The sequence below is a fragment of the Microcaecilia unicolor genome, chromosome 1 (genome assembly GCF_901765095.1).
Source record: "Microcaecilia unicolor chromosome 1, aMicUni1.1, whole genome shotgun sequence".
Classification (NCBI taxonomy): domain Eukaryota; kingdom Metazoa; phylum Chordata; class Amphibia; order Gymnophiona; family Siphonopidae; genus Microcaecilia; species Microcaecilia unicolor.
The window spans coordinates 92,723,876-92,751,647 of NC_044031.1; the positions used below are offsets into that span (position 1 = coordinate 92,723,876).

Consider the following 27,772-nt stretch of genomic DNA (forward strand, 5'->3'; position numbering starts at 1 on the left):
ATTTCTGGTGCGGAGAGGTAAATCTGGGAGTCATTAGCGTAAAGGTGATACTGAAAACCATGGGATGAGATCAGAGTACCAAGGGAAGAAGTATAGATTGAGAAAAGAAGAGGTCCCAGGACAGGTCCCTGAGGTACACCAACTGATAGTGGGATAGAAGTGGAGGAGGATCCACCAGAATATACACTAAAAGTACGATGGGAGAGATGAGAAGAAAACCAGGAAAGAACAGAGCCCTGAAATCCAAGTGAGGACAGCATATCAAGGAGTAGGCTGTGATCAACAGTGTCAAAAGCAGCAGATAGATCGAGATGGATGAGGATAAAATAGAGACCTTTGGATCTGGCCAGGAACAGGTCATTGGAGACTTTAGCAAGCACTGTTTCAGTTGAACGAATAGGGCGCAAGCCAGATTGAAGTGGATCAAGAATAGCTTGGGATGAAAGAAAGTCAAGACAAGTATCTTGGATAGGAAAGGGAGGAGAGAGATGGGGTTATAGTTGGAAGGACAGGTAGTATCTAAAGAACATTTTTTGAGGAATGTTTTGATGAATATGGCATGTTTGAAGGCATCAGTAACAGTCGCAGTGGAAAGTGAAAGATTGAGGATATGACAGATAAAAGGGATGACAGTAGGAGAGATAGTGCTAAGTAGATGGGTGGGAATAGGATCAGAGGAACAGGTAGTTAGTTTCGAGGAGGAAAGAAGATGTGTAGTTTCCTCTTCAGTGATTTCAGAAAAAGAGGCGGGGGTTGAAGGAGGGTTGAGAGAATGAAATAAGGAAAGGAGAGGTGTAGGTGACTTGGCTGAGAATTCAAGGTTAATCTTGTGAACTTTATTTATCATGAAAGTACTCAGCCAGAGTCTGGGGAGAAAGTGAAGGGAGAGTTGGAGGTGAAGACACTTTGAAGAGAGAGGTCAATGTGGCAGAGACATTGAGGATTTGAGCCAAGAGAATTTGTGAACTGGATGTAGTAGTCCTGTTTGGCAAGGTCAGCAATAATTTGAAATGTATTAAGTCAGCTTGGACATGGGATTTCAGCCAAAGGCATTCGGCAGAGCGGGCACAGGATTGTAGGTAACGGATTCTAGAGGTCAGCCAAGGCTAGGGTATGGTATGCCTTACAGAACAGGGAATGGGAGGAGCGAGAGTATCCAGAGCTGAAGAGATAATAGTATTATAGGAAGAGACAGCCTCATTGACAGACTTGGATAACATAGTGGTTGAGAAGATATTTGAAACATTGGAGGACAGAGTAGAAGAAGCAATAGCCTGAAGATTCCTAAATGTATTGGTTGAAGTTGAATGGGACTTGGGGGAGGATGTTTTAGCGAGTAATTGTTTGGGTCTTGAGAACTTGCTGCAGAATGTGAATTGCGATCAAAATATTGTTCTGTGAATGGGATGAATAGTGGAAGACGCAGTGTGCTTACTTTCCTGTTCCTTGGTGCTGTCATATTTGTATGGTTTGCTTTGTAACTGAGCAAGCTTTACAGATGAGTCAGATTTGCTTGTTTTGAACTGCAACGGTTGACGCTGTACAGGATTGACTTGTATGGAGCCTGTGTTTGTTTGAACTGATGGAACCAACATTTTGTATTATGGGACTTACCTAAGGGAATATTTTTTTATGTGATCCTGTGTTTGGATCTTTGTAAGCATTATGTAATTGTTGGGATAGTTTAGGATTGGGCTGTGTTTAATATAAGGAGATTTTTTAGTTAAGTGAGGGACATTTCAGCAAGTAATTTTGATAATAAAGATTTATACGTATTCTTTAGGGAAATCTTGAAAAAATAACAGGCTGGGGACACATTTGAGGACAAGTTTGAGCACCACTGCTCTAGCATCACAACCCTACATCTTAAATTCTAAGACACAAAAATTATGCTTCATTTATGTTTAATGGAGTAAACATACTCAGATGCTAGTAGTTGAAGTATTTCAGAGCACTATTGCCTTAGCATGGCAGAGGCAGTAGGACGTAAATAAGTGTGTCTCGGAGGAAGATTGAGGTATTAGCAGGGGCTGTAGATGTAATGAGCACAAGTGTCTTTGAGGTGGCAGAATTGCCAAAACTTAAATGGGTAAGTATTTGAGACAACAGTGACCTTACCAGAAGTAGCTCTACAAATTATTGGTGAATAAATTTTGTTTACCTGTGTCCAGTGCACATTAATTTTAGTAACTGACTGTTCAGAGAATGTGATGGTTGAAAATTATTTATAGATTTTAGGTAGATTAAAAGATGAAGAGATGCGATGTCGGAAGTACTTACACCCCAGCTCATATGGCATAGTGATTCATGAGTGCCAGCAGAGGATGGTGGCTGACCACTTACAGTTCCTACATGCTGAATGCCATAACATCATCCGACAAGAGAGGCGGAGCGGTAAGGACGATAGCCGAGCAAGGGATTGGTGAACATTGGTCTTACAGTGGCAGTGCAATTTATTAGCAGAATTGCTTTTGGTACCATTAAATTAGAGATGGCCACATTTCCTTAAAGAAGCTCAATAGCTTTAGATGGCCAAAGCAAAATAAAAAATACTTGTTAGGATAAACAATGGATAAAAGTTGCATGGGGTACGGAACCAATGTAGATTAATTTCATTTTTGTCTGGATTAGGTGTTACTCTTTTTTGTGTGTTTAAATATAAGGCTTAGAGTTACAGTACAAAAGCATTTGGCAGGCAGTTTCTTAAGATATTTCAGGAAATTGGTTCCCTATTTTTAAGAAATCACTAAAACCAAAAATAAAAAAAGTTCAAGTGGGGGGAGGGGATAGCAGCACATATAAATATGTAGTTCTGAAATATATATAATTTAGGGGTGGGCAATGATGAAAAATTTTAATCACAATCATGGTATGCATTTTGGGCAATAAAAAATAGTTTCAAACAAAATGTAATACAATATTGAAACTCAATACTTTAATGATACTGTAAACTTGATTAAACTTTGTCATAATGCCTTTTAAAATTCTATTCACGATTCAATCAGTTATTCAAACATAACAGTTCATTAGTATTTTCTGGAGTGGCTCAGCGTGGCTTATTATCCTGCACATGCTTTTCAGTGTTTTTTTTTTTGTTTTTTTTTACTTTGACCCAAACATCTTTTTCTAGAAATGCTCAGTGTGGATGATTATCCTCCACAACATGCTATTCAATATTTTATTTTAAAGTTGAATTACTACTACTACTATAAATAATTTCTATAGTGCTACTAGTCGTACGCAGCGCTTCACAGTTGAACATGAAGAAAAGACAGTCCCTGCTCAAAAGAGCTTACAATCTAAGTCAGGACAGACAGAGGACAAATAAGGGAAGGACAGACAGATAGGACATATAGGGAAAAGGAAGACAAGATAAAGGTTACGAGCGGGTGACAAGTTAGGAATTGAAAGCAGTATCAAACAGGTAGGCCTTTAGCCCGGATTTGAAGGCGGCCAGGGATGGAGCTTGACGTAATGGCTCAGGAAGTTTATTCCAGGCATAAGGTGCGGCGAGATAAAAGGAACAGAGTCTGGAGTTAGCGATGGAGGAGAAGGGTGCAATTAGGAGAGTTCCTGGGAAGGAGTGGAGAGGTAGTGAGGGGCAGCAGAGTGAATCCACTTATAGGTTAATAAGAGGAGCTTGAACTGTATATGGAAATGGATAGGGAGCCAGTGAAGTGACTTCAGAAGAGGGCTGATATGGGCATAGCGACTTTGGCGAAATATTAATCGTGCAGCAGAATTTTGAACAGATTGAAGAGGAGAGAGTTGGCTGAGTGGAAGACCTGTGAGAAGCAAGTTGCAGTAGTCCAAGCGAGAGGTGATGAGAGTGTGGATGAGGGTTCTGGTAGCGTGCTCAGAAAGGAGAGGGCGAATTTTGGCGATACTATAGAGGAAGAAACGACAGGTTTTAGCAATCTGTTGAATATGGGCCGAGGAGAGGGAGGAGTCAAAGATGACCCCAGGGGTATGAGCAGATGAGACAGGAAGAATGAGCGTGTTGTCGACAGAAATAGAGAGTGGGGGAAGGGGAGAGGTTGGTTTAGGTGGGAAGATAAAGAGCTCAGTTTTGGACATATTGAGCTTCAGGTGGCGGTGAGACATCCAGGCAGCAATGTCAGACAAGGCAGGCAGATATCTTGGCCTGGATTTCTGCCGAGATTTCTGGTGTGGAGAGGTAGATCTGGGAGTCATCAGCGTAAAGGTGATACTGAAAACCGTGGGCTGAGATCAGAGCACCAAGGGAGGAAGTATAGATGGAGAAAAGGAGAGGTCCTAGGACAGATCCTTGAGGTACACCCACTGAGAGTGGGATAGATATATTTGTTTTTCTCTTAATGTTTTAAAAATAGTCAATTAGAATGGATATGCAATATGCATGAGACTGCCTAGCTGAATACAATGTTTTATTCATGGGCAATAGCAATATCATAAGAAAATAAGAATAGCTATGCTTGGTCAGACCAATAGTCCAGTATCCTGTTTGCAACAGTGCCAATCCAGGTAACAAGTACCTGGCAGAAACCCAAACAATAGCAACATTCCATGTTTCTAATCCAAGGGTATGCAGTGGCTTCTCCATGTCTATCTCAGTAGCATATTATGGACTTTTCCTCCAGGAACTTGTCTAAACATTTTTTAAACCCAGATACGCTAACCACCGTTACCACATCCTCCGACGAGTTCCAGATTTAACTATTCGTTGAGTGAAAAAATAGTTCTTCCTATTTGTTTTGGAAGTATTTCTATGTAACTTCCTTGGGTGTCGCCTAGTCTATGTACTTTTTTGAAAGAATAAAAAAATTGATTCACTTCTTCTCATTGTACACCACTCAGGATTTTGTAGACCTCAATCATATCTCCTCTCAGCTGTCTCTTTTCCAAGTTGAAGAGCCCTAACCGTTAGCCTTTCCTCATATGAGAGGAGTTCCATCCGCTTTATCCTTTTGGTTGCTCTTCTTTGAATCTTTTCTAATTCCACTATATCTTTTTTTGAGAAACAGCAACCAGAGTTGAACGCACTATTCAAGGTGAGGTCGCACCATGGCATGATATAGAGGCATTATAATATTCTTGGCCTTATTTACCATCCCTTTCCTAATAATTCCTAGCATCCTGTTTGCTTTTTTGGCCGCCACTGCACACTGAACAGAAGATTTCATCATATAGTCTACAATGACACCTAAATCTTTTTCTTAGGTGCTGACCCCAATGTGAACCCTAGCATCAGGTAACTATGATTCAGCGTATTCTTCCCAATGTACATCACTTTGCATTTGTCTACATTAAATTTCATCTGCCATTTGGATGCCCAGTCTTCCAATTTCCTAAGGTTTCTCTGCAGTTTTTCACAGTCTGTATGTGTTTTACCAACTTTGAATAGTTTTGTGTCATCTGCAAATTTAATACTACTACTGCTAATCATTTGTATAGCACTACTAGACGTACGCAGCAGGTACTTTCTCAGTCCCTAGAGGGCTCACAATCTAAGTTTGTGTACCTGGGGTAAACTGCAGTGGGAATCGAACCCAGGTTGCCAGGATCAAGCCTGCTGCACTAACCATTAGGCCACTCCTCCCTCCATTTGTTGTTCCGATTTCCAGATCATTTATAAATACGTTAAAAAGCACCGGTCCCAGTACAGATCTCTCTGGCACTCCACGATTTACCTTTCTAGATTGAGAAAAATAGCAATTTTACCCTACTCTCTGTTTTCTATCCAATAACCAATTCCTAATCCACAACAGAACATTGCCTCCTATCCCATGACTCTTTAATTTTCTCAGGAATCTCTTAGGAACTTTGTCAGAAGCTTTCTGAAAATCTAGATACACTACATAATCGGCTTACCTTTAGCCATATATTTATTCATGCCTTCAAAAAATGAACCAAATTGGTGAGGCAAGACTTCCCTTGGCTAAATCCATGCTGACTCTGTCCCATTAAACCATGTTTATGTGTTCTGTAATTTTATTCTTTATAATAGTTTCTACTATTTTGCCCAGCACTGACATCAGGCTTACCGGTCTTTAATTTCCCGGAACACCCTTGGAACCCTTTTTAAAAATCGGCATTACATCCAATCTTCAGGTACTACGGACAATTTTAATGACAGGTTACATATCACTAACAGCAGCAGCAGTTTCATGGTTGAGTTCTTTCAGTACCCTAGGGTGCACGCCATCTGGTCCAGGTGATTTACTACTCTTTTCAGTTCAGCTCAGAACATCTTCCAGGCTCACAAAGATGTCTTTCAGTTTCTCCACATCGTCACCCTTGAAAATCATTTCTGGTATAGGTAGATCTCTCACATCTTCTGTAAAGATCATCAAAGCAAATAATTCATTCAGTCTCTCCACTGTGGCCTTGTTCTCCTTGATTCCATTTTTGCTCCTGCATGATCTAATTGTCCCACAGATTCCCTCACAGGCTTTCTTCTTCTGATGTACCTGAAAAAAAGTGTTACTGTGAGTTTTTGCCTCTGTGGCAAGTTTCTCTTCATATTCTCTTTTAGCCTTCTCAGTGCTTTGCATTTAACTTGCCAGTGCTGATATTGCTTCTTATTTTCTTCGGTCCTTTTTCCGTTCTTTGAAGGATGTTTTTTTGGCTCTGATAGCCTCTTCACTTCACCTTTCAACCATGCTGGCTGCTGTTTCCTCATCTTTCTATCTTTGTAAATATGTGGAATGCATGTTGTCTGGGCTTCCAAGATGGTATTTTTAAACAACGTCTATGCCCTGTTTAAAATCCTAACTTAACCATGTTCCTTATATTATCATAGTCGCTTTTCGAAAATTAAGTGCTGCTACAGTAGATTTCCTTTGTGACTTCAGATATTAGCTCAAATTTGATCATGTTATGATCAGTGTTTCTCAGCGGACCCAGTACTATTACCTCTCATACTATGCCCTGCATTCCACTAAGGACAAGATCTAAAATAGCTCTCCCTCTTCTCGATTCCTGGACAAGTTGCTCCAAGAAGCAGTCATTTATTACGTCTAGGAGTTTTTCCTCCTGAGCATTCCGTGATGTAAACTAATAAAAGGTTCTCATAACATATAGCAAATACACTTGTAGATCTATGGAGGAAAAGGCCTCGAGAAACCCCTTAATTTGTGAAAAAATCACTAAGGAGTTGGACTTCCTCATCATCGGCCGGAAAAATCTCCGTGAGAAATTTTGCTTTAGTTTCAGTTCAGACTTTTAACCTCAACAAGTCAAAAGTTAGATAAACTTAGTATTCGATCTCTGTGTTCTCTTATCAACTTTGATTTTGACCGTGATCAGTTGATCTCAGAGATCGACTACTAAGTTAAGTTTATTTCACTTTTGACTTGTTGAGGTTAAAAGTCTGAACTGAAACTAAAGTAAAATTTCTCACGGAGGTTTTTCCGGCCAATGATGAGGAAGTCCAACTCCTTAGTGATTTTTTCACAAATTAAGGGGTTTCTCGAGGCCTTTTCCTCCATAGATCTACAAGTGTATTTGGTATATGTTATGAGAACCTTTTATTAGTTTACATTTGTCTGATATACCTAGGTATCTCACCCCTATTTCTAGTGTCTAGCATTCCCTGATGTAACATTTATCCAGTCAATGTTGGGGTACTTGAAATCAGAAAATAAAAAAATGGATTTTGTATGATAATACACAAGTCTGACTAAAATGGAAGAAATATCAACACAAAAAGAAGTGAAGAGAAAAAGACCTCAGTGTACCATGTACCCATCTACAATGTTAAGGTCTCTATCTAACCATCACAGGTCCCACCCCCCCCCCCCCCCCAAAAAAAAACAAAACTGCACTTCAAAAATCAGTGTTTAATCTTCCATCCAGTAGTAGAAGACATGAACTATGGAACGGTTCAAAAACATATATCTAACTAAGAAGCATTTATAAGAGTCCACTTAGCTCCAGCTGCCCATGACCATAAAAGGCAGCAATAGCAGGCAGGCACAATTTTTCATAATCATTGCATGTGTACAGTTCTTGACAAGGAACCCTGTTTCGCCTTATGGCTGCTTTAGGAGAAACCCACTGCTCCACTTGCACAACTGCCTGGTTAGCTGGTGAACTTATCATTGTAGATCTATGCGTATCTGGCACGCTGAAGTCTTTTTTTTTTTTTTTTTTCTGCACTTATTTTTGTGTTGATCTTTCTTCCATTTTAGCCAGACTTATGTATTATCATTAAAAATCCTTTTTTTAATTTTCTGGTATTGATTTCTTATCTCCCGTTATTTGTTTGCTATTAGTAATTGAAATCATCCATTATTATATTGTTGCCTAATGTGCCAGCTTTTCTAATTTTTGTAAACGTTTCTTCATCTATCTGTTTGTTCTGTCCTGGCAGAGGTAGTATAGCCCTACCAGAATACTCCTTCCCTTCAAACATGGAATTTCTATCCATAAGGATTCCAAGCTATCTGTTTCATGTAGAATGTTTTTTGTTTGACTCAATTCCCTCTTTAACATATAGCACTACCTCCCCCCCCCCCCCCCCCCCCCCAATTTGATCCACTGTATCATTGTGGTATAATTTGTATGCTCTTAACACAGTGCCCCATTGATTGTCCTACTTCTACCAGGTCTCTGAGATGCCTATTATATTCTCCTTTTCATTTAGTGCTATATACTCTAACTCTCTTATTTTTTAGGCTTCTAGCATTTGTATACAGACCTTCAAATTGGTTTTTTGTCCTTGCATCTACAAGCTGCTTAGACGTTAATGGGGATAATGTGCATACTTTACTCTGCTCTCCCCTTAAACACTTCTGGCTTTCTTTCCACCATTGTTGAATCCTTTCTATTGGGATTCCTTGAATGTTCTGTTTCAGTAGTATCCTTCAAGGATACTCCAAACCAAACCATGTACCCTTGTGTGACTGTTGCCCCCCCCCCCCCCCCCACCATTTTAGTTTAAAAACTGCTCTATCTTCTTTTTAAATGTTAGCGCCAGCAGCTTGGTTCCATCCCGGTTAAGGTGGAGTCTCCTTTCAGAATAGGCTCCCCCTTTTCCAGAATGTTGTTCAGTTCCTAACAAATCTAAATCTTTCATTCCATCCCGGTTAAGGTGGAGTCTCCTTTCATAATAGGCTCCCCCTTTTACAGAATGTTGCTCAGTTCCTAACAAATCTAAATCTTTCATTCCTTCACTATCATCTGAACCACGCATTGAGACTTTGGAGCTCTGCCTGCCTCTTGGGTCCTGCACGTGGAACAGAGAGCATTTCAAAAAATGCTACCCTGGAGGATCTGTATTTCAGATTTCTACCTAAGAGCCTAAATTTAACTTTCAGAACCTCCTTCCCATCTGGTCCCATCTGCATAGTTCTGAAAGCCTTACCATTGGAAGGACAGAGAAGGGCTACCAGAATGGCGCAGGCATCAGACGTCCTATGACAGAGATTCCCACAAGAGTAGTCTTATAGCGATGCCAGCTCATCCAGAAGCCTGGTCTTGCAGCATTTTGCGAAAAAGGAAGTTGCGTTGGGGGGAGGGGGGATGCTTCAGGGTCAGCATTATATAGTGTATGGCAAATCGGTGCCACTGCCTGAGACTCCACGAAGAGGAGATCTATTATGGTAAATGCTTTGGGCGAGGGGCACGGTTTGGCGTTAAAAATTTGGGTTAGCGTTAAAATTATAACCTGTTAATCTCATTAAAAACATGTTAATTGCCCACTCCTGAGATATATATATATAGATATAAAATAATGCATATGCACATACACACAATACAGACTGTTTCTCAAAATTCAGGAGTTGGAATAGTCCAAAAAATCCTGACATGAAAATGTTTCAAATATAATCGATCCCAAGAATAACCTCTGGTAAATCAAAACTAAAGTCAGTAAAGAACCAGAGTATAGTAAGGAAGGAACAAAAATGAGAAAAAGAATGATCCAGATAAATCAAATGAACTATGTGAACAAAATGTTTTATATGGTGGTGGAATGAACTCACCCAAGCGAGACTACACCGAAGTGATTTACTCCTCTAAGGGTGGACAAGTTTCTCGATCATAGAACTTATCCACTAATTTTTATTTTATTTTTTTGTGAGCAGAAACCCTCATGTGCTCTTATTGCACTATAAAAATTATAACAATGCAATATTTTTAAATATCTGGATCAATTCTCTCATTTGTTCCATCCAATGTCTTGCACCTAACAAATGGCAAATATATAGTGAGAGAGTATGTCTTTCCTATAATTTTTCTTTCACCAATTCACTAGAATACTGATGTTCTGAATTTCCATAGCACTATTATATAATATGTCAATGTAATGAAGTTAGGCACTTAGCGTATAAATCGGTGATCCACTCCACCACTCCAAGACTCACTTCAATCCGTATTAACAACGTCTGGTCCCATCAAGTGATTCATCACCGCTTCTCCTTTTTGAAGTAGAGTGTGTAAGCCTGGTAAATAATCCCAGATGTAAAACGCTCCCACGCAATGATGTGTTGTATTCTTCTATTTTCCACAGTAAACCATAGCGAGTTTGACTCTGCAGGGTTTCGTAGTCACTTCTTCAGCAACTCAAAATATGATTTAACAAAATAAAGCTGAAAAATAGTGCCAATCTTCATTTGTTAGGTGAAAGACATTGGACGGAGCAAATGAGAGAATTGATCCAGATATTTTAAAATATTGCATTGTTATTTTAATAGTGCAATAAGAGCACATGAGGGTTTCTGCTCACAAAAAATAAAATAAAAATTAGTGGAGAAGTTCTATGATCGAGAAACTTGCCCACCCTTAGAGGCGTAAATCACTTCGGTGTAGTCTCGCTTGGGTGAGTTCACACTCTGAGATCTCTCCACCACCATATAAAACATTTTGTTCACATAGTTCATTTGATCTATCTGGATCATTCTTTTTCTCATTTTTGTTCCTTCCTTACTATACTCTGGTTCTTTACTGGTTTTAATGAAAGTGTTTCAGGCATACAACTCTACATCAGGGAAAAATTATAACTTCCTAGAGCGGTCCTCTAGACTAGCTGCATCATCGCCTTTTGCTTGCGTGTAGATGATCCTGTTAAAGAAACAAAATAGCATCAATTAAAAATATATACAACCAATCTACCTTTCAGCGGCCATATTCACAGTGATAAAGCCCACTGGTTGTACTGTTTGTAACTATAAATTCACAGTTTTTCTGACCTCTACCCGTTTGTGTACTTGTATTGAGTATGTTTAGAGAGTTAAACCTGGGGCTGCTTATTATCAAAGAAAAGACTCAAATCCTTAATCCAGTTCTTCATGTAATACAGTTGTTGACAATATTTAAAAATAATAAAAAAGAAGTGACAGGTGCATTGAGCTGGATTAGGGATTCTGTACATACAGTGAGTCTGTGTCTGTGATTAGCCCTTCTCCTAGAGATGAGGAACTGTCAGTGGCTGGTAATATGAAATACATAAAGCACTAACAGTTACTGCAGCAGCAGCTGCTGCTGCATAAGGTTAAAAGCCACTATGGATTACTAACTCTGAGAGGAAAAAAAAGCAAGCTACAGTTTAATGCCTCAGCATGGAGAGTTCAAGCCCTCTGCACGCTGGATCTATGACCTAGGCACAGCTCTCTAACAGGTTGCCATATCTTTTCTATTTACCTCAGGAGAGCAATCGGAGGGAGGGGGGAAATCTGCTCCTCCCAGCATGCTCAGAGGCAGGCAGTAACAACAAAGCTCCAAAAGGCACAGAGAGCAGAATACAGGTATTCATAAAGGCTAATCACAGAGCACCACAGACATGTAGGGACCTGCTCCATTATACACAGCTTAGTAAATATATAGACACGTAATCTGTTACACACAGCACAAGCTGCCCCATGTAATGGGTGCAGAATAGCAGCTGTTCACTGTAATTCGTCATCTACTATGGAGTGGAGGAGTGGCCTAGTGGTTAGGGTGGTGGACTTTGGTCCTGGGGAACTGAGTTCGATTCCCACTTCAGGCACAGGCAGCTCCTTGTGACTCTGGGCAAGTCACTTAACCCTCCATTGCCCCATGTAAGCCGCATTGAGCCTGCCATGAGTGGGAAATGTAACAAAAATAAAAAAAATAATTCAACTGATAAATACGATCTCTCCCAAGTAGATTAGCTAGTATGTGATCAGTAACCCGCCACCGGCATTCATCAAAATTATGCTGAAGTTGAAAAAAATGATCTTGTAAAGGGGCAGACAGCACTCTGTTGTTAATGCTACTTTGCTCATTGAGGTGCAGTTTATCCATACATCGTGTGTTCCGTATTACATAAGTCATGTAGACAGATGATGACATAAGTTATAGAACAAGAGTTGGCAAATGAATAAATAAAAGTTAATAATACATATTAATAAAGCATTTCAATAGTATTTAATAATAATTTAAAATTCAGAATAAAACCCAACATGGCCATATTTAAGCATATGCCTTTCAACAAGGGTGTCAAATTGAAGTGAACAAAACAAAAAAAAAATCAATGATCAAATTACATTTTCTGTTTACATTAAGATACATACCACAAGCACAGCATGTTTTACATATACAGTACAACTACGAACCAAGGAGTAAAAGAAGGGGGAGGGGGGGTACTGGAATTGTCTCCTTTAACCAGATCATCCAAATTCAATAAGGTTTATATATTACCTATTAAATTAATAGAACTCAGTGTTTTAAGTCAACACTGCTGTCTGCTTTCATCATAAAAAAAGAACAATGCATATCTCTATAAGAAAAGCAGCTTTAAAACTTGAAACATCAATTCCCTTCAGTTATCCATAAAAAATGATCCTAAAAGGGCTGCCAGATAGACATAACGTTTATAAGCACAGTTGCTAAATTTAAACAAAGATTAGCCATTATATGATTAAGAGCTGTGCGATAATCACATTAGAGGCCATGAATATCGAAGATCTTAAGTCTTCTTTTATTCTTTATTATAAAATTTTAGTTGTAAAAATACAAGTAATACACTTGAACAAGTAACATGGAAAGGAAAATTTTTCATAAGGAATCTGAAGAAAATAATTGTATGAACAATCCTTCTTAAACCACCATGAAAGGTGAAGTATAATCAGTAAGGATAAGGAGATCATAAGAACATAAGCATTGCCATACTAGGACAGACCGAAGGTCCATCAACTCGGTATCCTGTTTCCAACCGTGGCCAGTGAAGTATAATCAGTAAGGATAAGGAGATCATAAGAACATAAGCATTGCCATACTAGGACAGACCGAAGGTCCATCAACTCGGTATCCTGTTTCCAACCGTGGCCAGTCAAGTCACAAATACCTAGACAGATCCCAGAACAGTAAAACAGATTTTATGCTTATCCTAGAAAAAAAAAGCAGTGGATTTTCCCAAGTCCATCTTAATAATGGTCTATGGATTTTCCTTTTAGGAAACTATCCAAACCTGTTTTGTTTTTTTTAATCCTGCTAAGCTAACTGCTTTTACCTCATTCTCTGACAATGAATTCCTTTACGTGATAAATACCCTACCTATTCCTTTAAAGCAATCTCAGCACTGAAACAGGTGTTAATATTAATAGTTAATAGTTGAGGGAGGGAGTGGCCTAGTGGTTAGGGTGGTGAACTCTGGTCCTGAGGAACTGAGTTTGATTCCCACTTCAGGCACAGGCAGCTCTGGGCAAGTCACTTAACCCTCCATTGCCCCAGGTACAAATAAGTACCTGTATATGTAAGCCGCATTGAGCCTGCCATGAGTGGGAAAGCGCGGGGTACAAATGATAAAAATAAATAAATAAGTATGAAAATCAGTTGTCAAATCAAGTTGTAATTTTCTTCAAGTCAAAGAAGGTCCTTAATTGTTGAGGTGCAAAGAAAACGTATTTTGTCTCTAGATATTTACGCACACATTTACATAGGTAAACCAATAAAAAAGTAGCCCCTAAAGACAAAACTTCGTTTCATAGACAAAAACATTTTCCTTCGATTTTGTGTTTGCCTTGTTATATCCAGGTATATCTAAACTTTTTTTCTCATAAAATAACACTTGTGTTTTACAAAAGAACAACCTTAATATCGCTTTTAAATCTTGTTGAAATACAAACGAAGTTGTTAATATAGCTCTTTCAGTATCTTCAGTTAAAGATGACTGAAGTATATCAAATATGTTTAACACATAATTTTTGCCCCTTGAGTTTCAGACCCTTAACTCCTCTCTGAAACCATTTTAGTAGGAATAATGTAAAGATATTAAGTCTTTCATCCTTTTTAATAGTGTCTTGTACTAAGCATATGAAGACTCTATGGTATGCCGCTTCCTTCAAAAGTAACCATCTTAACCTGAAAGTTCAGCCCCTTTGCATTAATAGAAACTACCCTTAGTCCACAAGCCATTGGATATTGCTAGTACAGTGGGGCACCGATAGTACGCAGTAGATGAGAGTCAAAGACCTTGAAACCGAGTACTCTTGGTGCGCTTATAAGCGAATCATTAGGCCTACTCAAATGGTGGTCCGGAGCCCAAAGGTTCAGGGTTTTTTTTTTTTTGTTTTTTTTAATTGATATTGCGGCAGGGGCAAAGTGACTACCTCCCTCAGCCTCCTTCTCTGGCTCCAGGTCTGGCATGCCCTACCTTAAATCCTTTCTCTGCTGAGGTTTTTGATTTCACACAGGCCATTTGCCAAAGCTCAGAACTGCTCTCTGTTGTGCTCTTCCCTTGTGGAAGTAGGAAGGTAGGTCAGAAGGGGGTGGGGTACAGCAGAGAGCAGGCTCCAAGCTTGGGTAGACCACATGTGTGAATTGCTGCCACTACTGAAGACCTAGGCAAAGAAATGATTTAAGGTAGGAAGCACCAGACATGGGGCCAGAGGAGGAGGGAGTCATTCTTCCCACTGCACTGTACCACGTATAAAGAAGTCCCACATACAAACTTGGCATCATCGGGAGGCATGTTGCCATCATGCATAATCTGGACCTACACAATAACGGGGTGCATAGAAGTGGTGTTTCACTATATTAGAGGCCAACTGAATTTCGGATTTGGCACGAAAAACTGACTGAAAATACAGATATCTGCATTTTTGGCTGAAACTCCCCCTTCCCCCCCTCCCCCCCCCCCAGGACGTCTTGTGGCAGCCTTACGAGACTGCTGTGGGAGGTCCCGGTGGCTATATTGGGATTGGCACATTTCCCACACACATGCAGATAGTATTAAAAAATGCAAGCAGACTGCTGCTTTCCTTTTTCTATGGGCAGAGCACACGCACATGGCATATTTCCCACACACTTGCTTAAAAACGTTAGCAAACTGCTCCCCCGAGAAATCACTCTCATGCAACGACATCTTCAGACCTGCTGGAAAATTTTGAATGTTACAGGCGCTCCTTTCTCTGCGTCACACGGGATGCTCATTTTAATAAGTTCGTATTGCGTTTTAGGTTGCTGCTTCTGCAAACAGTAAAAGCAGTGCCGAAACCCTTTTTGCATTAGTCGCACGATAATGTGCACACTAAACTGGCTAAAACCAGTCTAAATTAATCGTTACAGGCCTGGTAAGTTTTGAGCATCGTGCCCTTAGTCCGGCATGGTGGGACAGTCTGGTCCACTTGATGAGAGGGTTTCCTTTGTATCCCCCTCAGTGGGTTGTAATCAGCATGGATGCAATTCTCCTCAGTTGGGGAGTGCACTGCCTGGGCCAGGTGACCCAATGATCCTGGTTGAGCCGGGAGGCAACGTGGTCCATTTATTTTCTAGAGACCCGGACGGTACATCTAGCCCTGTGGGAGTTTTATGAGTGCTTCTCGAAGGGAAAGTGGTCAGAGTGATGTTGGACAACACCATGACAGTAGCTTACATCAACAGGCAGGGCGGGACCAGGAGTCAGGCGATGGCCCTGGAAGCAGCGAGTTTATGTCAGTGGGTGAAGACCCATCTGCAGGCCACCTCAGCGTGCTATGTTACAGGCAAAGAAAATGTGCAGGCAGACTTTCTCAGCTGCTCTCTCCTGGATCCAGGAGCTGGGGCAGTAGGCTTTTCACCTGTGCATTGTGGACTGCTGGGGCCCTCCATTCTATGAACTGATGGTGTCCAGAGTCAATGCAAAAGCGGAGTGCTTCTTCAGTCATCAGAGGAAACTAGCTTCTCAGGGGATCAGTACCCTGATTTGGCCAAGTGAGGAGGAGGAGCCTAGTGGTTAGTGCAGTGGACTTTGATCCTGGGGAACTTGAGTTCAATTCCCACTGCAGCTCCTTGTGACTGGGCAAGTCACTTAACCCTCCATTGCCCCTGGTACAAAGTAAGTACCTGAATATATGTGAACCGCTTTGAATGTAGTTACAAAAACCTCAGAAAGGTGGTATATCAAGTCCCATTTCCCTTTCCCTTTGTGTATTTCCTCTGAGGCCTTTGATCGGCCGACAGTTATGCAGGATTGCAAGTCATCCTTATCTGGTCCTGCCGTTTCCTCCAGACTGGCATTGCAGATCTCCGGCGCCTTCTGGTGGAGGAGCCTCTTCTGCCAAAAGGTCGAATCCCTTCTGACTTACAGTCTCTCTCTCCTTAGAGGGCTCAGTTCCCTGGTATTTTGGGGTTCCTGCAGCAAGACCTGGATCGGGGATTGGCTCTGAGCTTTCTGAGAGCCCAGGTGGCTGTGATTTCCGGTTTTTGGGGAAAAATGCAGGGCACCTCTCTGGCACTGCATAGGGAGATGGCTTCATTCTTGAATGGGGTAGCACATCTGTGATCCTGCTTTGTCCTATCTTTCCTTTGTGAAATCTCAAGTTGGTTCTCTGGGCTCTGTCTAGGACCCTATTTGAGCCCCTGTAATCGGCTTCCATTATGGATCTTACTCTCAAGATGGTATTTCTGGTGGCTGTCATCACTGCTTGGAGGGTTTTGGAACTGCAGGCCCTCTCATTCTGGGATCATTATCTTTTCTTCTCTGATAATTTAGCGTCCTTGTGTACAGTTCCCTCTTTTCTGCCAAAAGTGGTATCTCCATAACATGTGAATTAGGAGATCTGCCTGCCCACCTTCAGTCCACTGAAGTCAAATCTTCGTCCATAACTGGATGTCCAGAGGGCGTTGCTCCAGTACCTTCAGGAAATGAACGAATGTAGTCTCTGACCACTTCTTTGTGCTGTTTCATGGCCCTCGGAAAGGCCAGTTGGCCTCTAAGTCTTCCATTGCAAGGTGGATCAGGACTGCCTTTGAATCTGCCTTCATCTGTAAGAATCGTCTAGTCCCTCACGGGCTGAAGGCCCACTTTTCTAGGGCTCAGACCGCTTCCTGGGTGGAGGCTCAGGCATTATTCCCTGAGGAGATTTTGCAGTGTAGTGGCTTGGTCATCGTTCCATTCCTTTACTAAGCACTACAGATTGGACGTGTTGGCTAGAGTCTACTCGGACTTTGGCAGAGGGTCTCATTCAGGGGTCTTGTCTTCCCCCACCCATTAGATCCCAACTGTGCAGAACGGTGGAGCTGATGCGAAAAAAGGAGAAATTATAACCTACCATATAATTTTCTTTTCTTTAGTCAGTGACCCCATTCTGCAATCCTGCCCTTGGAAGACCTCAGCCCAATTCTGAGCATGCTGTGTGCTTCCTTTTCAGTTCTTTAAAAAAAAAAAATCCTGTTGTGATTGGCAGCCATGTGGGGTTCCTGTGTTCTTTGAGGACAAGCAGGCTTCTATCTTCTCACAAGTGGGTGAAGCTGATACATGTCGCCCGGTCTGGCATTTTTCCAAAGCTAAAAAGAGAGCTTTGTGGAACGTGAGTCGTGCTCCATCTCGCATATGCAAGTGCCTTCCCGCCCTTCGCGCGAATGCAGTCTCCAGAGTTCTTTTTTTTTTCCCACATGATGAGGAGGTGTATTTTTTTTTGTCTTCTCACTTTCCTGGGTTTTTGAGAGCGGTTTATTGCCTTCTGGCTGTTTTTTCTATTCTTGTGGCTCATTTAATTGGGCCTCTTTCAAACCCGTCCTTTAATTTCCTTAGTTTTATTTTGCCCGGGTTTAAGTTTTCTTATTTTCCATCGTCATCAGGCTGTATTTAGGCCCTGACTTCAGTCGGGTCTTTCCCTTTCTTTCTTTTCCCATGCCTTGCCCCTTTTTCAGGTACCATCGAGTCGGTTAGCCATCACAGTTTTTCCATCCATGTCCACGAAGATTCCCAGTGGCTTCAAGCGCTGTACCCATTGCAATTGGACTATCTTGGGAAAGGACACCCATTCTTGGTGTCTGCAGTGTCTTGGGCCCAACTATAGCCCTGCTAACTGTGTTCTCTGACTTCATACGAAGAAGAGGAACCAGGTTTCCCGAGAGGCTCAACGAGAGGATTTTTGGAGCCAAGTCAGGATTCCTCAACATCAGCATCGCGGTCGGAGGCTTCAGCATCGATATCGGGAGTATCAGTAAGCATGGCTGCCTCTAGACCCTTAGACACTGGGAGCAGTGAGGCGTCGAGTGGGTCTCCACCTGTGCAGGACCCCTGGGACCCTCCATGGTCTGACCCGAACCCGAGGCAATATGAAGATTCGACGTCGTCCTCGGGGTCGGGTCAGACCATGGAGGGTCCCAGGGGGGCCTGCACAGCAGGAGGCCTCAATACAGGTGGAGACCCACTCGACGCCTCACTGCTCCCAGTGTCTAAGGGTCTAGAGGCAGCCATGCTTACTGATGCTCCTGATATCGATGCGAAAGCCTCTGACCGCGATGCTGACGTCAAGGAATCCTGACTTGGCTCCAAAAATCCTCTCGTTGAGCCTCTCGGGAAACCTGGTTCCTCTTCTTCGTATGAAGTCAGAGAACACAGCAGGGCTATAGTTGGGCCTTGGTGATACGCTTTGGGTAAAGGCCAAGAAGCGTCGACATCCGTCACCCTTGACACATGGTGCTGGGAGCTCCGGGGCATCGAAGGATTCGGCACCTAAGAAACATCGGCTCCAAGGGGATCGCTTCCCCCTCTATACAGGGGGTACCAATGTGCCTGTCTCCAAGTAGCTGAGATTCCACTCCCGCGTCAACCCCAGCAGTTCTGCAACCTACGCCTCAGCTGGCACCCCAGCTTTTCACAGTGTTTGCCCTCGAGTGCATCCAGGCCTTGTTCCCTGAGCTGCTGGATGGCCTTATGCAATGATGTGTATCAGTTCTGGGGTGCTTGCGCCTACCCTACCTCCCATTGCGTCACCGCCTGGCCCTCAGCTTGCAGGTCGGCCTCTGGTGCCGCTTGCAACCCCAGTGTCGAGTGCCACCCAAGCTGGCACTCCATTGATGTTGGTGGAGGAAGCTTCGCTGGAGCCAAGACAGGAGTCGATTTCTCAATGCCACTCTTGAGGATATGGTTCCTTGGCACCAAGGCAGGTTTGGTCTTTGCAGTCCCATAGGGAGATACTGTCCGACACTGAGGAGAAGCGCTCGTGAGATTCAGAGAAAGATCCCAGATACTTTTCCTCAGATGAGTCTTATGGAATTCCTTCTGAACCCTCCCCTCCACCTGAAAGGAGATGGTCTCCACAGGAGAGCCTTTCATTTCCATCTTTTGTAAGGAAATGGCTGAGGCTATTCCTTTTCCTTTGGAAGTGGAGAATGAGCTCATGGCTAAGATGCTCAGGGTCCTGGCCTATACATCTCGTCCTAAGAAGGCTCTGGCTGCACCTCTCCACGAGGTACTTGAGGAAGACCTCATCAGGAACTGGGAGTTCTTCTGTCGATTCCTGTTATGCCCAAGAAGATTGACACCCAGTATCGGATCCACGGTACATCTGGTTTTGATTGGCCGCAGTTGCCCCACAATTCCATGGTGGTGGAATCCACTCTCAAAAGAGCCAGGAATACTAGGGACTATGCCTTGGCACCCCCAGACAGAGAAGCTAGAACCCTGGATTATTTTGGGAGGAGGATGTACCAGGCTTCAATGCTTATCTCCCATATACAGTCCTACCAGCTTTTCACGATCATCTACTTGCGAAACTCGGTGCGACAGCTGCCAGACTTGGTGGATGAGCTCCCTCCAGAGCAGGCTGAGCCTTTTCCCCAGTTGGTCAAGCAGCAGATGGCGTGTTGAAAGTTCTTGGCCAGGGGCACTTGCGACACTTTTGATGTGGCATCCAGGATGTCTGCTCAAAGTATAGCAATATGCAGACTCGCATGGCTGCTTGTTTCTGACTTGGAACACTGTGTTCAGCAGCGGTTGGTGGATGCCCCTTGCCAGCAGATACGCTTTTTGGAGAGAAGGTTGAGGAAGTCGCTGACCAAATCAAGAATCATACTGATATCCCTTCTCTCTCCCACCGGGTGCTTTCTGCATCCACCTCCTGAGCTAGGAGGGTTTTTGGCAAGCTGAGGAGCAGTTCCTACTACTGTTCTAGGCGTAGGTACATTCTTTCGGCTCCCCAGCCTACTCAGGCTCAGCCCCAGCCCCAGCCCCAGTGCTCTCATTCATGTCAGCAGCGTGCACCTGAGGCCCCTGCTGCTCCCTAGGCAAAGCAAGGAAAGAGCTTTTGACTGGCTCCAGCAGAGCATAGCCACAGTAAAAACTGTCTGTCCCGGACGACTTGCCAGTCAGGGCGAGGCTAAAAGTTCTTCACCAAAGGTGGTCTCTTATATCTTCCGACCAGTGGGTTCTTCAAATATCCGTCTTGGTTACACCCTCAGTTGGCATCTCAAACCTCCAAATTGCCCACCAAGAGCTCATTCATTCAGCTCTCAGCACATGCGGGTACTTGCAGAGGAACTCTCCGTCCTTCTAAAGGCCCATGCGGTCGAACCCATCCCACCAGGGGAAGAAGAGCAGGGATTCTATTGCAGTACTTCCTTGTGCAGATGAAAACAGGGGGCATGCGTCCCATCCTAGACCTAAGGGCACTAACAAATTCCTAGTCCAAGATATTTCAGGATGGTTTCTCTGGGCACCCTTCTCCTAATGATTCAGAAAAATGATTGGCTATGCTCTCTGGACTTAAAGGATGCATATACTCAAGTCCCGATACTTCCAGCCCACCAGAAGTATCTTCGATTTTGGATGGGAACACATCACTTTCAGTATCGCGTGTTGCTTTTTGGCCTTGCTTCAACTCCCTGGGTCTTCACCAAGTATCTAGCGGTAGTTGCAGCATGTGTTCCCATAGCTTGACGATTGGCTGGTGAAGAGCACCTCAGAGGACAGTGCTCGGGAGTCCATGCGGTTGACTATTCGGGTGCTCGGGCTACTAGGTTTGGAGTTCATAGGAGCCCTGCCTGATACACAGAGGGTTTGAGCCTACCTTCTGGAAATGTGAGCGGACAATCTTGTCTTGCTTGCGTCCAAGAGTTGTGTCTCTCAGCAGGTCACAGCTTGGCTGATGTTGAGGTTTTTGAGCCACATGGTTTCCACTGTATACATTACACCCATGACACATTTTCACATGAGATCAGCTCAATGGACCCAGACTTCTTAGTGGTATCAAGCTACGGGGAGTCTAGAAGATGTCATCCAGGTGTCCCCAGATCTTGTTTGCTCTCTTCAGTGGTGGACAGTTCGATCCAGTTTGACTTTGGGACTTCATTCCAAATTTCTCAGCCACAAAAAGAGCTGACGACGGATGCATCTGTCCTGGGATGGGGAGCTCATGTAGATGGGCTTCACATTCAAGGAGCTTGATCCTTCCAGGAAACAAAGCTTCAGATCAGTCTCCTGGAGCTTCAGGCAATCTGGAATTCTCTAAAGGCTTTCAGAGATTGGTTATCTCACCAAATTGTTCTCATCCAAACAGACAGGTTGCAATGTATTACACCAACAAGCAGGGGGGGCACTGGATCACGCCCACAGTGTCAGGAGGCCGTCCGGATATGGCATTGGGCTGCCAACATGGCAATTTTCTTCAGGCCACTTATCTGGTGGGCACAAACAGTACCCTGGCCGATGGGCTGAGCAAGATAATGCAACCGTACGAGTGGTCACTCAATATAGGCATAGCTCACAAGATCTTCTGAGCATGGGCACCCCGTCGGTGGATCTTTTTGCCACTCAGATCAACCACAAGGTCTCTCAGTTCTGTTCCAGGCTTCAGACCCATGACAGACTAGCGTCAGATGCCTTTTTCCTCAACAGGTATTCTGTATGCGTATCCTCCAGTACCTCTAGTGGGAAAACTTTGTTGAAACTTAAGCAAGACCGCAGAACCATGATTTTGATTGCGCCGTACTGGCTGTGGCAGATTTGGTTCCCTCTTCTTCTGGAGTCATCCTCCGAAGAACCGTAGAGATTGGAGTGTTTTCCGACCCTCATTACTCAGAATAAGGGGTCACTTCTACATCCCACTGTCCAGTCTCTGGTTCTCACAGCTTGGATGTTGAGAGCTTAGAATTTGCTTCCTTAGATCTCTCTGAGGGTGTTTCCCGTGTCTTGCTGGCTTCCAGGAAAGATTCTACTAAGAGATGTTACTCTTATAAATGGAGGAGGTTTGCCGTCTGGTGTGAGAGCAAGGCCTTAGATCCCCTTATTTGCCCTGCACAGACCCTGCTTGAATACCTTCTACATTTATCAGAGTCTGGTCTCAAGACCAACTCTGTAAGGGTTTACCTTAGTGCAATTAGTGTTTATCATCAGCGTGTAGAAGGTAAACACATCTCTGGGCAGCCTTTAGTTGTTTACTTCATGAGAGGTTTGCTTTTGTCAAAGCCCTCTGTCAAACATCCACTAGTGTCATGGGATCTGAACCTCGTTGTCACCGAACTGATGAAAGCTCCTTTTGAGCCACTGAATTCCTGCTATTTGAAGTACCTGACCTGGAAAGTCATTTCCTTGGTGGCTGTTACTTCAGCTTGTAGTCATTTTCTTGGTGGCTGTTACTTCAGCTTGTAGGGTCAGTGAGCTTGGCCTTATTAGAGGATGCACCTTATACTAAGTTTCATCACAGTAGAGTAGTCCTCCGCATGCACCCTAAGTTCCTGCTGAAGGTGGTGTTTGAGTTCCATCTGAACCAGTCGATTGTCTTGCCAACATTCTTTCCCCAACCTCATGCCCATCCTGACGAAAGCATCTTGCATACCTTGGATTACAAGATAGCATTGGCCTACTACTTGGGGCAGACAAGGCCCCACAGATAGTCCACCCAACTTGTTTCTTTTGATCCCAACAGGATAGGGGTCACCATCGAGAAACACACTATTTCACTTTGGCTGGCAGATTGCATTTCCTTTGCTTATGCCCAGGCTGGACTGGCCTTGGAGGGTTATGTCCCAGCTCATAATATCAGAGCCATGGCTGCGTTGGTAGCCCACTTGAGGACAGCCTCCATTGAAAAACTTTGCAAGGCTGCAACATGGTCTTCATCAGTCCACACATTCACATCACACTACTGCCTTGAGCAGGATACCCGACACAACAGTGGTTCAGGCAGACAGCGTTGCAGAATCTGTTTGGGGTCTAGAGTCCAACTCCACCCTCCTAGGCCCATTTTATTCTGTTACAGTGTGCACTCTCATTCAGATTGTATATGGTTTCTGGTTAATCTGTGTTACGTCCTCACTGTTGTGAGGCCCAATTGACCAACATTTGATGTTTTCTGTGAGCCTGGATGCTAGAGATTCCCTACTTGTAAGAAGCCTGCTTGTCCTTGGAGAGAGCTAAGATACTTACCTGTAGCAGGTATTCTCTGAGGACAGCAGACTTCATAGTCTCACAATCCCTCTCTCTTCCCCTTGGAGTTGTCTCCTTAGTTATTTTTAATTAATTTTTTGCTTTAGTATTAAACTGAAGAGACCTTGTTCACGCAGTGGGTGGGAAGGCACTTGCACATGTGAGGTGGAGCGCTAGCCGTGCTCCACAAAGCTCTTATTTTAGCTTTGGCAAAATGCCGGACTCGGTAATGCAGATCGACGTTGCCCACTTGTGAAAATATAAAGCGTGCTGTCCTCGGAGAATACCTGCTACAGGGAATTATCTTCGCTATATGGCTATATCCTGGTATATGCAGGTTAGGGAGTACCACTTTGTAATGTTTTGCTCGATTGATTATCATTGCAGTTGCAGTGGTTGATGGGGCATGGGTGCGTTATAAGGGGACTTTCTACTGCTTGGGCAGATGCATACTGGATTGTTTCAGGGGTGCACCGCAGCTTTTACTGGTGATGTCAATGACATACTTCAGTTTTCTCTACCTCCACCTCCTGGTAAGAAGGGAGAACACCCAAGTATGCAGAACTGTGTAGCTGACTAAAGAAAAGAAAATTATCCAGTAAGTCATGATTTCTCCTTAAAACAAAAATTAGGTGCTTAGACCTATCCTAGTAATGCACAAATTTATACCTGGTGCAAAGATGTTATAAATGTGTGAGTATACATTTATACATTTTGTGTGTACATCACTGTTTTACCCAAATTATATCCCTGCGAATGCCTATGCGTAGATTACCTAAAAGTACTTTTACATTTGTACATCTATATGCAGTTTTATAATAGCCATTTTCCTCATGTGCAAAATGCTTTCTGATGTTTACCCCCCTCTTTGCCTAAGTTCACGAAAGAGTCATGGTATCCAGAAGCCCCAGTCGAGAGAGCCCGAGAGAACCATCTGTACTGTGGGACTTAAGTGATTTCTAGCTTTGCTCATAGAATCAGTCCATGGAAACAGCATAGGCACACAAGGCAGAAATGTTTGATCTGAAAAGTTCTTTTCTTATTGGGGCAACATTTTCCCAAAGAGCAAGCAGTACCAAACACTCATCTTGTATTCATCATATCTCCAGCTGTTTCACAATAAGGTAGTCCTTTGAACTTAACCTGAGTTTCTTCTTAAGGTGGTATCAGATCTTCACATTCTTTAAGTCATTGTGCATTTTACTTTTCCCCCAAGTCCTCATGCTTGTACAGATGGACATACCCTGTACTTACTGGACTGTAAAAGACCACCAGCTTACTATAAGAAAAAAAAACACAGCCATTTTATCAGTCCACTCAACATTTTATATTCTTTAATCCTAACGGCAGGAACATCAGTGGTTAAAAGAACTTTATCAGACTGGCTGAATACATTTCCCACTGCTGTGGCCTGGCAGGATTGCAACTAACTGATAGAGTGAATGCACAACAGGTCAGAGCTACAACAATGTTGGTTGATTTCTGCTCACTTTCCTTTGAAGAACTGTGTAGAGCTGCAGTATGATCTTCCATTGACAACTTTACGTCTCACTAGTCTCCAGAAATATTTTTCAAACAGATGATGCATTTGGGCAAGCACTTATTCAAGGTCTTACTAATTAATATTCAGATTGTGTCCTACCCTTTTCTTCCTCAGATTGTCCAGGTTTCCTGAAAAGACCAAGATGTGAACATATCACAAATAAAGTGACATTCAGCTATGGGTTTCCCAACTTGTGTGTCTGATTTTATCCTGCTCATCAGTAGAAAAAGCAAAGTTGCTTGCTTCTAACGGGTTTTCCACAGATGGTGGAATAAATCATAAGAACGTAAGAATAGCCATACTGGGCCAGACCAATGGTCCGTCTAGCCCAGTATACTGTTTCCAAATGCGGCCAAAAACCCAAATAGTAACAACATTCCATGCTACCAATCCCTGGGCAAGCAGTGGCTTCCCCATGTCTATCTCAATAGCATACTATGGACTTTTCCTCCAAGAACTTATCTAAACCTTTTTTAAATCCAGATATTCTAACTTCTGTTACCACATCCTCTGGCAACGAGTTCCAAAACTAACTATTTGTTCCATGAAAAATATTTTCCCCTATTTGTTTTAAAAGTATTTCCATGTTACTTCATTGAGTGTTGCCTAATCTTTGTACTTTTTGAAAGAGTAAAACATCAGTTCACTTTTACTCGTTCTACACCACTCAGGATTTTGTAGACATCAATCATATCTCCCCTCAGCCATCTCTTTTCCAAGCTGAAGAGCCCTAACCTCTTTAGCCTTTCCTCATATGAGAGGAGTTCCATCCCCATCATTGTTTTGGTTTCTCTTTGAACCTTTTCTAATTCCACTATATCTTTATTGAGACACGGTGACCAGAATTGAATGCAATATTCAAGATGAGGTTGCACCATGGAGTGATAGAGAGGCATTATAGTATTCTTGATCTTATTTACCGTCCCTTTTCTAATAATTCCTAGCATCTTGTTTGCCCTTTTGGCCACCGCTTCCACACACTGGGCAGAAGATTTCAGCATGTTGTCTACAATGACATCTAGATCTTTTTCTTGGGTGCTGACTCCCAAAGTGGACCCTAGTATCAGGTAAGTATGATTTGGATTATTCTTTCCAATGTGCATCACTTTGCATTTGTCCACATTAAATTTCATCTGTCTTTTGGATGCACATTCTTCCAATTTCCTATTGTTTCCTGCAATATTTTCACAGTCTGCATGGGTTTTATCATCGAAATTTGTAGATGACATAAAACTATTCAATCTTCTCACTTATTCTGGTTTCCAGATGATTTGTAAATATGATAAATAGCACCGGTTCCAGTACAGATCCCTGCGGCACTCCATTATTCATCTTCTTCCATTGAGAAAAATGGGCATTTAACCCTACCCTCTGTTTTCTTTCCAGCAACCAATTCCTAATCCACAGCAGAACATTGCCTCAGGAGTTTCTAATGAGGACACAAAGGGGCATAGTTATCAATGAACGCAACCATTAAGATCTGTTATTTTACCGCTAACTTGTACTGTTTTTACACAGGTCCCATTTTGTTCAGTGAGACCTAGTTAATGATAAATAGGGTTAACAGTAAAATAACAGATCACGTTGATGACTTCCCCCACAATATCCATTCCCACAGAGTTAACTTGTGCAGTATTAGACTGAGGGGAATCATGAGGTAACTGCTGTTTGGGAAGTCCATCTCATTCGTAGAAAAACCTTTCAGTTCAAAAAAAAAGACAAGGGGGAAGGGGACAGGGAAGGGGTGGTTCTTTATGTATACATTCATGCATATATATTTTTTTGGGTTTTTTTTATTCCAGACATGGCAAACATGTACACTCTGCTTCGTTCTGTAACAAATGGCTTGCCTCATATGATACAGGAACTACAGAACCATATCCATGAGGAGGGCCTTAGAGCAACCAGCAACCTTTCTCAGGAAAATGTGAGTTGTCTTCTGCAGATCTACATGGTTTATAATCGCTGTGCCACTATGTTCCATAACTCTGGAGATACAGAAATGGGCAACTGTCTAGATAATGTGGTATATTTTCTATGTGCTTTAAAGAGAAATATTTGGGCAGCCTATGAATTGTATTCCTCTGTTTTGTTTGCAATATTTTGCCCACGTAGAACAGACATCTGTAAAGGTTTTGAAGGTGGCGTACAGAGGAGCAATATCAGAGCAATAAAAATAATTCAGCATTTATAACTAGAAATATACCACAACAGTATTTTTTTTAGTCTTAACTGGTGCCACTTTTTATCACATTTAGGGTTTATAAATTTTTTACCATTCTGGTATTTTATCATTTTGCCTTCTCACCTCCTCCTATCCTTGGTGACATTGAACTTTTGATAGGATGTAACAGATTTTTTTGTTTTGCATTTTGTTTTTTATTTTAATTTTGTATTGGTGATGAAAGGTGTGTGTGTTTGGCCTTTCTTGTCTATGAATTGGAGGGCCTTTCTCATTTCTTTTAGATTTTTATTGTGCATTGTGTTGTCAAGCTTTAAGAGAGAAAAAAAGGGGATGGTAGTTGATATACTGCCTTTCTGTGGTTGTGATCAAAGCAATTTACATATTTTATACAGATACTTATTTTTGTACCTGGAGCAATGGGAGGGTTAAGGAGTTGCAGTGGGAATCGATCCCAGTTCTCCTGGCC

At 42.5% G+C, this 27,772-nt stretch overlaps 1 protein-coding gene across 1 annotated transcript in view; it reads left to right on the top strand.

The window, feature by feature from the left end:
• CUL2 (cullin 2) overlaps window positions 1-27,772 on the top strand; it is a 419,462-nt gene that overhangs the window by 230,491 nt on the left and 161,199 nt on the right. The window contains exons 11-12 of the mRNA XM_030199038.1: window positions 2,232-2,394; window positions 26,924-27,048. Of these exons, the coding sequence (XP_030054898.1) occupies window positions 2,232-2,394; window positions 26,924-27,048 (288 nt within the window). The remainder of the gene's footprint in view (window positions 1-2,231; window positions 2,395-26,923; window positions 27,049-27,772) is intronic.